At 36.9% G+C, this 12,163-nt stretch overlaps 1 protein-coding gene and 1 pseudogene across 1 annotated transcript; both read left to right on the top strand.

The window, feature by feature from the left end:
• Positions 1 to 312: 312 nt before the first annotated feature.
• LOC109060838 lies at positions 313 to 2,169 on the top strand. The gene is made up of 4 exons (XM_042715398.1): positions 313 to 747; positions 827 to 920; positions 1,012 to 1,100; positions 1,188 to 2,169. Exons 1-4 carry the CDS (start codon positions 708 to 710, stop codon positions 1,877 to 1,879), a joined length of 915 nt encoding a protein of 304 aa, XP_042571332.1. The 5' UTR covers positions 313 to 707; the 3' UTR covers positions 1,880 to 2,169.
• Positions 2,170 to 2,668: 499 nt separating this feature from the next.
• LOC109060837 lies at positions 2,669 to 5,479 on the top strand (annotated as a pseudogene).
• Positions 5,480 to 12,163: the final 6,684 nt, after the last annotated feature.

Consider the following 12,163-nt stretch of genomic DNA (forward strand, 5'->3'; position numbering starts at 1 on the left):
AAAAATAACTGTTAAAATCTATTAATTTGTTTACACATGGCGTGGAAAACTTTGCTGCGATCTTGCTTTTAAACGATTAAAAAAATCCTCATCTACTAATCACAAACGACTCTGATTGTTCAATTCTGAAAAGCGATGAGAAAAGTAACAGCCGCCACATGATCGTGTTGTCTCGCGGTGCCTGTTATTTTTCTCAGCGCTGTTCTGGATCGACCAATTAATTACAGTTGATTGTAATTACTATAATTCTTTAATCTAGATCTGGACAGTAATTCTAACATAATAACGACAATCTGAGACTTTAAAAGTCTTTTAAATACACATAAAAGAGCTAAAATGATTACTGTACTAACATCCTCAGGTCTAGTAAGCCACGCACACATTTAATGCTAATTACCTTTCTTTGTTTTGTTCTTTTAGCCTAGTCAGTAGCCAAAAAAAAGATCTCGTGAATGCGTTTGAGTTTAATGTTCTATTCACACGTACTAATTCTGTTTAAGTCAAACCAAATTTGCATTTCAATAAATATTTATATGCATTTTAAAGACGCAAATTCACTCCTTCAAAATAAGGGCACTTAGTAGGCAGCCTATCCAGGCTGTGCTCGTACGGCGCCATTTTCCCTGGGAGGGAATGTTAACAGAAGCACACTTTCAACGTGCACTATTAAGGGCCCTAGAAATCTGTTTTACGAAGTGATATAAAATATGGATTCGGCGTCGACCAGCTCTAAACTCATCTATAAAAGTAAGTCGTTCGTTTTTGCGCGAAACTAAGCAGTAATGTGAGCATTAAGCCAACTAACAGGCTGTTTTATGTGCACTAGTGTCTACTGAGGATATCACAAAGCTGATACAGCTGCGCTCGAGCAACTCAGCGCTTTTCGACGGGAGGAAAAATTCCTCTAAAACAGCCTGGAGGTGAGATGTGCAATCTTAAAATTTGCCTCGCTCTCTAACAACCTGTGTTCAGATTGTGTTCAGGAAGTCATTATTATGTTTATTTTTTCAGTGCAATACTCAGAGAAATGGGGCTTGAGGAGAAGATGACAACTGAGCAGATGGCCAAAAAGTGGGAAAACCTGAAGGCAAGATATAAGGTTGGTCTCACTGCTAATTGTGTTTTGCAGATGCCAGCTTTCACAGAACATATTCAACCGTTTAATGCATTTCACACTTCATTACAAGATGCAAAATATCCTCCCGCCGGTGTGGAGAAGAACCCCACCTGCTGGAAATGGTTCAATCTCATGGACGAGGCTCTGGGTGAAGAGTTTGATGAAACCGTCAGCCAGCAAGTGATCACATCAGAAGCTGACAATGATAGTGCACCTCATCCGAGTAAGAAGCTACGCCAGATTAAAGTCGGACGGGAAATACTGGAATTCCTGGAAGAGGAAGGAACTTCGGTGAACGTGCCGCCAGCCTCCAAACTGGATCTGGTTAAGCGGGGAAGACAAAAAGGCAAGCAGACGACACAAACTCACTCGCTGGATATCATGAGATCCAAACTTCAAAGAGAAAGACAGCTTCTAGAAAAGGAGCTCGGAGGCCTGGACAGAGAAAAAGCCCTTCTAGAGCGGGAAAGGGCCCTTGCCAATCGGGAAAGAGCCGCTCTTCAGCGGGACAGAGCCCAGGTAGAGAAGGACAAAGCTGCGGTTAACAGAGACAAGGCGTCTTTGGAACAGGACAGAGCCCGACTGCAGAAAGATAGAGAAGCTTTGGCGAGGGACAGAGCGGTCCTTGAAAGAGACAGAAAGTCGCCGCATATCACGAATCATGTGAAAAGCAGTTCAGGATGCAATGGGCTGGACTGCACACACGAAAAAAACCGAGAAAGATTAATATTCTTACTTGAAAAGGTGATTGAAAAAATTTGAAACGGATCTGAGATGGGGGCAAGCCTCAGGGAAAAACTGCGATGAGTTACTGCGATTATCTGAGCAATCCTTGGGGTGTTGACTGAAGATACATTACGTACACAGTCCAGAATGGATCCCACATACATTGACAGAGTACATACGCTAAAATATTTTTGAGATTGGTTTACTGATTTGTAAATGTTGAAAGAAACATGGAGTGTGGTGCTTTATCTCTGAAATAATGTAAAATAACCGTGTCTGGAAGTAAAGTATACCATTTGTGCCACACAATGAATGTCAAAACAAGATTCATGGTCCACCTTGTTGTCATTCAGAAACTGTTAAAATAAAGCTAAAAAGTATAAAAAACTGTTCTAATATAGAGACAACTGACCCCATATAGAGTCACAAAAGGTCATGTGTTTTCAACAAACGGTATCTTTTTCTTGTTATTAATCTTGCTTCTTTTTGCAGTCCAGAATTTATGCTTTGTGTCTATTCAAGTTTTAGGTTTGTGGCTTTCACAATAAACCTACACTGAAAAAAAATATACACCAGAGAAAGTGTAACAACTAGTCCTGGTCTCACAGTTTCGCTTTGTTATGTGCTTTTGTGCGATTTTTATTAGTTTTTGATTAAAAGAAAGCAAGAAAGAAAAAATACTAGTTAGGTTTTAATTTATTTCCATTAAATTTTATTTTCATTTAGTTTAAGTTTTGAATCCAATGTTTGTGTTTCAGCTTTATTTCAAAATGTTTTTAATTGTTTTAGTTGACAGTAATTAACCTTGCTGTTGATTACAGGATTCAACATATTTTGATGACTCCATTTCTTATAAAACTTGTAGACATATAATCTATAACTAAAGATGAGAAGGAATTAAGAGGAAGATGCTTATTTTATTGTTATAATTTTTTTCTATAGTGTAACTGAGAGTTGTTTTTTTCTCCTGACAGCTAGAGGGCAATAATCTAATAGCATTCGTCTGTCTGTTAAAAACGGGAAAAGCTGTGAAGAAGTACTGTCCGCAATAGAGACGCAAGCGGTTGTTGAAGAAGTGAAAGAAAACAATAATATTCATGGTATTACTGTATATCTCATAAGAGGAGTTTGGCCGCCTCTGTCCCTTTCAGAAATGGTGCAACCATCTCAACAGTGTGAGTGTCATTGTGTAAAGCTGCACTGAGTGCACGCATGCAAAACATTTCTGTAACTCTCTTTTATGAGTTTCTATATAATTCACGGTGGATTTAAAACCGGGTTAATGCACTTGATATGTGCAGCTGCTTTCGATTAATAAATAAGGATTTATTACTATAATTCCAGACTGACAGCTGTCAGTGTTTATGCTGTGGTTTGTTTTGCTTATATAAAATCACATGTTACAGCAGCACCAAACCTACAGTGAACTCACGCCGGACTGTCTGTCTGTCTGCACCGCTGTTCTGTTTCAGGGTCTCACAAGGACACTGAGGCACTGATCAGGTGGCGCATGGGCCATGGCTATTTATTCTCAGGCTGGAGGAACACATGCAGAAATGGCTGGGAGTATGTACTCATTGTGATTTATATGTCATCATATGTGATTAATTTTACATCTGCAGTACATGTCGTTTATATCCCATTATAAATGCGTGATTGCTTGTTGTTGCTATTGTTTAACAATAAAGAACATTTCTTAATGAAGGGGTTTCAAACTGTTAATACCAGGGACCCCCATTTATGCTGACCCCTTTCTAATAATGACAGGTGAGGTATAATCCATTTATACTATGTAAAATGAACAATAAAATGTTGATTTCTAGTTATTTTATTTACAATTATTATGCATTATAAATACATTTATATAAAAAATATTTTTTTATATATAATTTATCTTTTTAAATATTATTTGGAATTTATTTAGTTACTATTTAGTTATATTTAACTGTTTGTATTTATATTATATTTAATTAAATTGATTTTTTTAACAGTAAATATAGTTACAAATCAGAATATTGTAATACAGCATCCAACAAGCAAGATAAAGGTTGCAATGGCAAGAAGGAACTCATTAGAAATAAACAGATTTCAAATTCATGATTACTGAATGAATGTTTTAAAATATTAATTCAGTAATAAAATGATACATTTAATAATTAATATAATATATACATTTTAAGCATTTAATTAATATCTTAAGGAAACACATTATGAGAGCTTTGTAAAATAAATAAACAAATGAATTAATAAATAAATAAAAACTAAAATTTTCACTGAGATGGTTGTCAACCAAACTTTATGTAGCCCCCTAGGGGTCACCAGTTTGAAAATCAAGGGAATTTATTTTCTATAAGCAGCTTTTAAACATAAAGTGACAAAGTGTGTTTTCTTTTTTTAGGCTGTTCATACAAGAGACAAAATCCAACCTGGATGGAAATATTACTTCTCAAAGAGCAAAACGAAAGTGGGAGAATTTAAAATGCAAATACAAGGTAAGATGAACACATCAAATGGAGGCGGTCTTTTTTTTCAGTTAAAATTATTTACTCATATAGCTGCACAGCACTAATACATTTTGTTCTTCAGAAATTCTAAAAATGTAGTTGTAAATTAAATATGTATGCATGCAATTCTCCTGATGTAGTTTCTCTAACTTTTCCCCCTAGGTTTTAAAAGCTCTTGCAAAGGACGTTGAAACGGTTAAACCAGAATCCTGGCGGTGGTTCAGACTCATGGAGAAGGCTGTAGATGGCGATCCCACTGATGCTGACCCTCCTAAACCGACCTTATTGACCAACCTGGCCGATGAGTCTGAATGTGCAGCCCAGCCCAGCAAAAAGATGTATCAAGTAGAAATGGGGAGTGATATTCTAGAATTACTGACACATTCTGTAATCGAAGTCAATACTCAAGCGACGGTAGCTGATGAAGGACCCTCATCAGATACAGCAGAAAGCGTGAAAGGGGAGATCCATTAAAAAAAGCCCTCCAGAGACTCAAGACGAGCTACAATTCGAAAGAGCTAAACTCAGACGAGAGCGACAGCTGCTGGAGAAGGAGCACGCAGACCTGGACCGAGAGCGAGTGCTGCTGGAGCACGAGAAGGCCATCGCAGAGAGGGAGAAAACGGCGTTGGAGAGAGACAGAGCGCAGTTGGTAAAGGACCGAGCTGCGATTGACCGGGAAAGAGCCTCGCTGGAACAGGACAGAGCGAGACTGGAGGGGGACAGAGCAGCCCTTGAAAGAGACAGAGAGACTTTTACCGCCATGGCTCTTGATACAAACAGCACAGGACACACTGAACCAGACTCCCCATTTGCCGAGGACAGAAAAAGATTAATATTTTTGTTTGAAAAACTGATTGAGAGATTTTGAAATCACTAAAAACTGTCATTGTTGCTTTTTCTGAGGGCATTTGAAAAATAATAAGGTACTAAAATTAAAGCATTTCAAAATTAAGTTGCCCCTAACAGGACATTTTTGAGGAGAGGAAAGGTGTTCACAGCTGTGTTCATAGTTGTATAGTTTTAGAGTTCATTGTAGTTCAGTACAATACATAATGGATAATTCATGTTAAGTTTATTCCCCTTATTTTCAGGTTCTTGGATGCCTTGAGATTAAAGTTATTAAGTCTTTTGTCTTTCTTATTTATTTAGTGCCTTAAAAGACTCACACTTGTTTCTTGTTTATGGATGACCAAGAGTTAGTAGAAAATGTTCTTTTCTTCATAGACAATTGCTTTTGTATTAAAACTGCAAACAAATTGTGACAAATTGAATACTCAATTTTCCTTAACACTGCTCTGTAGTGTAGTCTGCTTAACATGATATTACATTAACATACTTAATATTATATTAACATAATATATTTAATGATTTCAAATAATAAAATAATACATAGGAACTATGAAATGAGATAACTGTAAATGTGAGAGGCTCATGAAGTGACTGATTTTGATACTGGTGTTCTGTGAGCAAAAAAGGGTCATTCAGTAGGACGCCACGTGATTGTAAAAGATTAACTTCATGCAGATTTCGCAACGGGTTCAAGTTGGTGAGCGCTGACATAATTGGAGATTTTTTGTTTGGGTGTGGGGTCTGTTTTAGCTGTGCTTTGTAGGGTGGATTTATATTATATTTGCAAAATTTTTGGATTGTGCACGTTTTTTGCTGACAACAGTGTTTAAAACAAGTGGCGCTTAATTTAAAGTCACAGGCAGTCATCGAGTGGGAAAAAAACTTGAAATAGTATGTTGAGGTTGTAGATCTACAGTATTTTTATATAAAATTATACATTATATAAAAACTCATGGTGGAATCTGGTTCTGTTGAACTGTTAAAAAAAAGGACTTTAAGAGGACAATTATTTTCCCAGTTTGGTATGGTGTTATAGAAAAAACAAACAAACTGTATGTAGTGGTCATACAAATCAGCTAGTTCCCATATAATTCTTCCAAAATCACAGTATATTTGCATTCTGTTCTTCCCAAGGTTTTTTTTTTTTTTTTTTTTAAGGTAAGTTCAAGTGCTGACTATTTCCTATTCGTAAAGCTAACTTCTGCTTATGGTTGAGTATTGTTGTCTGAAACACCCCCCACCCCCCCCAAAAAAACCCCAAACAAACAAAAACAAGCAATATAAAACCTATATAAGATTCATAGTATGCATTTGACACTCATTTGCCCGGAGTTTTGTCAACTGAGGACTTAATCTTTAATTGATTCAGACATATTTTAAGTAAATCTTAAATTCTAATCTAAACACATTTGCAGCTAAAAGTAAGCCTTTTATATTTAATAATTTTAGGATCAGTCAGTGAGATTTATTTCATTTCAGTCATGGACAGTTCACCAGAAATATTAGATTTTGATTCTTCAGATGAAAATGGGTAAGGAAATTCTGCATTTAAATGGCCAAATCAGGTTTAAAAACATCTACAAATCATTCTCATTTGATATTAATGCAGTCTAACTGTCAAATGTGTGTTTTCGAAGTACAGAGAACAGTGGAATATTTCTACAGCAGTGGGATGCACTGGTTCGACCTTATGAGACAGATCGCATGGAGAAGGAACTTGCACTGCCATCCATCGCAGTGATGGGAGACCAGAGCTCAAAGCTCTTTTAAAGGTGCTATCAGGAGTCGCTCTGCCTCTTGGGAACGCTATGATATACATCTACAATACATTATCTATCTATCTATCTATCTATCTATCTATCTATCTATCTATCTATCTATATTTATTCTAATATGGTCCATTCTGGTATTGTCACCCGCTGTCCACTGGAGCTTAAACTCAGGAAACTTAAAAATGGGAGTGGCTGGACGGCCATAATCTCCTACAATGATGTGCGCGAGAGTCTCGGGCCGGTAATACCACGACTGAGGTGCCCTTGAGCAAGGCACCGAACCCCCAACTGCTCCCAGGGCGCCGCAGAATAAAATGGCTGCCCACTGCTCCGGGTGTGTGTTCACGGTGTGTGTGTGTGTTCACTGCTGCATGTGTGCGCACTTTGGATTGGTTAAATGCAGAGCACAAATTCTGAGTATGGGTCACCATACTTGGCTGTATGTTACATCACTTTCACTTTTGATATTGAAATTCATTTCCAAAAAGAAACCATTAATTTGGTTGTTGTTCCCTGCAATGTCGACATTGCAACCCTGGAAGTACTTAGAATGGCTCAGGGTGTCAACCCTAGTGACTCAAGGACTTTAGGTATAATTTTTCATATAAACTACAGATTCATTTTCACATTAGAGTGTGCAGTGTCTATTCAAAAACTTTTTATTGCTTCAGCAATACTGACAAAGCCAGACCTGGCAGATAAAGGAGCAGAGGCCGACATCTTACAAGTTCTGCAGGGTAAAGTGGTTCCTCTCAAGAAGGGGTTACACCATTGTCCGATGTAGAGCCCAGAGTGACATCAATGAAAACATCTCTAAGAGATCAAATTCATATCCACTTGTCTGCAGTGAGAGCTGAGCTCAAGAATTACGCTGAGGGTCCTCCTTTAGAACCTGAGGGCATGGGGCCTTATCTCAAGAAGGTATAGTAAAGGCAACTTCATTACTAGTTGACCAGTATCTAAAACTACTAGCTGATTGAAATATACCAACTAGAACATCTATTTCTCTGAATGTGTAGAAAATCTTGGAGTTCAGTGACCAGCTAAGTGAGCTGTGCAGAACAGGAGAATCAGACAATGGGAACCTCTATTCACACCTTCAACCAGTGTTCAAGCAATGGGAATGTCATCTGAGTAACTCCAAAGCATCATGTACGTCATACAGATATATAAAAATCTTGGTGATTGGACAAAATGTACAATACACCACAGAAGGGACCATTCAGCAAAATATGACATTCATTCTATTATGATTATTATTCAGCTAAGTTGATTCACTGATAAAAACTCGCTGCAGAAAGAGTCACTGTAAAATCTGTCACTAATACAGACACATTTTTTTGGAACAACAAATGGGGTGATACAATGAAAATACAAATAGTAAAATTCGAGGAACAAACTGATTTATTTTTGCATTCAAAGCTATCACCGTTCACCTGTAACCTTGTAATTTGAGATGACTATCGTAAGATTATTTGATTTTAGTCAGAGAGTCCATAAAACAAATGACAGAAAAATATGACGAGGCCCATCGTGGGAGAGAACTGGTGACTTTCAGTAACTACTGTGTGTATGGATCAATGGTGAAGAAACATGTTGGAGACCTAAATCAACCTGCTTTGGATACTTTGGACTTCAACTTGCATTTCATTGGTATGTGTATTTTGTTTGACATGATTAATAATAATGGCTTTCTTCTTGGATATTGTGCAGAAGGAGTTCAGAGTCATGTGTGAGCTGTGTTTCCCAAACTAACCTAATCTGAAACACATAATTCAGGAGGGTTAAAATGACACTTGTTGATTACATTAAATAGGCCTAGACAATAAAAGTCTTTAAAAATATCATTTTATCACATTCCTGGTGTATCTACCCTTAGAACAATATTGACGACATTCAATCAAAGCAAGAAAGCAAGGTGGAGAAGAGGATCCATGAGTACATTAACATGGAAAAACTTGTGTACACGCAGGATCCCATTTTTTCCTAGAAAACTGTAGACTTCAAGTTTGTGGAATAGCGACAGGAGTATGAATCCATTAGTTTATATACAGGAAAGAACGTGACCTCACCCCACCGCTGTGCTGTTTTTGACACCAGGAGCTTGATGCCTGATAAACTGATCATCTACTACAAGGTTTAAATCCATTCTAGATTTCAATGTTAATTGCTTGTATTTTTGGTATTGAATGCACTGAAATCCTCCCATATGTTTTCTCGATCTATCAGATAGTGTATCAACATCTGGCTGACTTCATTCCCATGGTGATTTTTTCTGTTCATACTGAAGGAAGCTGCCGTGATGCTGTGGGCTCATTCTATGGACCTGCGGGATGGAGCTGATGTTGTGAAGCTGCTTGTGGAGGACACAGAGGCTGGACGGAAGAGTGCAGACTTACACCAATGCATGGAGAGACTGTGTCTGGCACAAGAATGCATCAGTATATACCTCTGAGACACAATTTGCCTATATTTTTGTCTTATGCTTAATCACTAAAAGCATTTTAAAGTTAGCAGCAAAAGAAATATCAAAATCAAAGAACAAAAGTGTAGTTTGAGGGGCTTTATAGGAATCATATTGATTTTTTTTAGGTTCAAGGTTAAGGTTCAGTTTAATCATGAGTAATTATTTGAAAAACCCTTAAAGATGAGTGTGAAGTAAGTGTCTTTTGTAAATGACAAAGCATCATTGATAGTTAGCTTGGAAATACTAAAAGTGTTTTTGAATAATAAAAAATATTTCAGCTTGTTACAATGTCTACACATTATACATTTTAATAAAACAAAGCTATAATTCTCATAATTCTCTTCGTTTTTTCTTTACATATATGAACTTAAGTTTTAGATTTTTTAATTAATGATATTGTTATGAATTATATCATTTTTTATGTTTTTTATGTTTTTGATAAACTTGGACCTTACTGAACTGAAGCCCTTTGTCTCCATACAAATGTCAATGTTTTCCACAAATACAGTTGTATATGCACTAAAAAGTATTTGGGAAAATCAAGTGTGTGCTAGCAACTGACACAAGAGTCATAATTTTCCTTATATTTCATGTTATAATATTTTATATTGTTTTAATATTAGTTGGTAACTACAGAAAATATGATACTTTAGATGATACTAGTCCACTTTACTGGAGCCAAATAAGTATATTTACTTTTATTATTTAAGGCAGTCGTGCTGTATGCTTTTTTAAGGTAGCATGTTTTGTGAGTCAGAGAAAAACAGCACATGTTGCCATCATGGATAACATATTTTGTGAAGCAGGACTAACCCATCTTTAACCCTAAAATGGGTAGGTCATCTTGAGAGGACACTGGCTCAAACAAACCTTTAATTCACATTCCTCTGGAAGACATAACACAGGCCTGAAAACTTAAGAAAATTAAGCTTTTTAATGGACTGTGATTAAATTCTGCTATGCTTGTCTGACTGTTGTATGTTGGAACTAAACATAAGTACATATCAACACTAAATCAATACATTTCCATAGAAAAGCAGTGGAGGGAGATATAATAATAATTTTTACTTCTAACAAAATTCCTAGAAATTCACAGGCACACTTCTTTGGCAGAAAGTATCAGCATTTTAGCAGTTTGCATTTCTTTCTTCTACAGAAAAAGAGATGATATTTTGGAAGAAATATGGAGTCCAAAAAATCACTGGACACATTAGATCACATTTATTTTTAAACAAATTTATTTATTTTTTTCAAATATTTTCATTTATATTCTACAGAAGAAAGAAATAGAATTTAAAATAATAATAAAAAAATTAAAAGCTGCAAGCATCGATGAAAGGGCCCTCGCACCCGGGCTCACCAACCACCCGGTGCCCATAGGAGAACAGCGAACGTTGGGCCATATGCTTATAAAAAGTTAAATATTTGTGCCACATTTCCTGCTGCCAACAGGGTGGCGCTATGATTATAACCTGATTATCGGCATGTAAATGTCTTCAGGCCAGGACTCTTACCAAACATGCAAAGTTTCGGGCAGATCAGACACTGCATGTTTAAGTTGATGTTTAAGAAGTAATTTCCTGTTGCCAGCAGGTGGCACTAAGACTATAAATAAATATTGGCCTAAAGATGAGTTCAGGCCAGGACCCATATCAAACAAACATGAACTTTGGGCGGACCGGATATTGAACGTTTTAAGTTAGTTTAAAAACAAGTAATTTCCTGTCAACCAGCAGGTGGCGGTAATGATTATAACTGAAATATGGCCTTAAGATCTGTTGAGACTAGGAATTTTATCAAACATGTGAAGGTTTAGGGCAGATCAGACATTTCATGTCTAAGTTAGTTTAAAAAAAGTCATTTCCTGTTGCCAGCAGGTGGTACTATAATTATAATTGAATATTGGCCTTTAGATGTGTTCAGGCCAGGACTCTTATAAAACGTGTGAAGTTTGGGGCAGATTGGGCATTGTATGCAAGAGTTACAACAACTTCCTGTTTCATAGTATTAATAGCATCCTTTAGCACATAGTAAGTGTTACTAGCATGTTTGAGAATATTTCTAGCATGATTAGCACACAATGGCATATTTTACGTTGTTGCTAATAGTGCATAAAAGTATTTAAACATGTCACTTCCTGTTGTCAGCAGGTGGCACTATAAATATAACCAAATATGAGCATGTAGATATCTTCAGGCCAGGACTCTAATCAAACTTGTGAAGCTTGAGGCAGTTTGGACATTGTATGCACGAGTTACAGTAATGTTCTGCTTCACTGCATTAATAGCATGCTTTCTAGCATGTTGCCAGTGTATTTAGCACTTGCTGACACTTTTTAATATGTTGCTAGGTGTCCATACCAGTGTTAGCTTGACACTTCCTGTTGCCAGCAGGTGGCGCTAAGACTATAACCGAATACGGGCATGTTGATGTGTTCAGGACAGGACTCTTGTGAAACGTGTAAAGTTTGGGGCAGATCGGACATTGCTAGCCTGAGTTACAGCAACTTCCTTTTTCACTGCCTTAGTAGCATGCTTTTGCACTTAGTTAAGTGCTACTAGCATGTTTTAGTATGTTTTTAACATGTTGCCAGTGTATTTAGCACTTCCTGACACTTTTTAATATGTTGCCAGGAGACCATAACAGTGTTAACCATGTCACTTCCTGTTACCAGCAGGTGGCGCTATGACTATAACCGAATACGGGCATGTTGATGTGTTCAGGA

Source organism: Cyprinus carpio, chromosome A25 (assembly GCF_018340385.1).
Source record: "Cyprinus carpio isolate SPL01 chromosome A25, ASM1834038v1, whole genome shotgun sequence".
Lineage (NCBI taxonomy): Eukaryota > Metazoa > Chordata > Actinopteri > Cypriniformes > Cyprinidae > Cyprinus > Cyprinus carpio.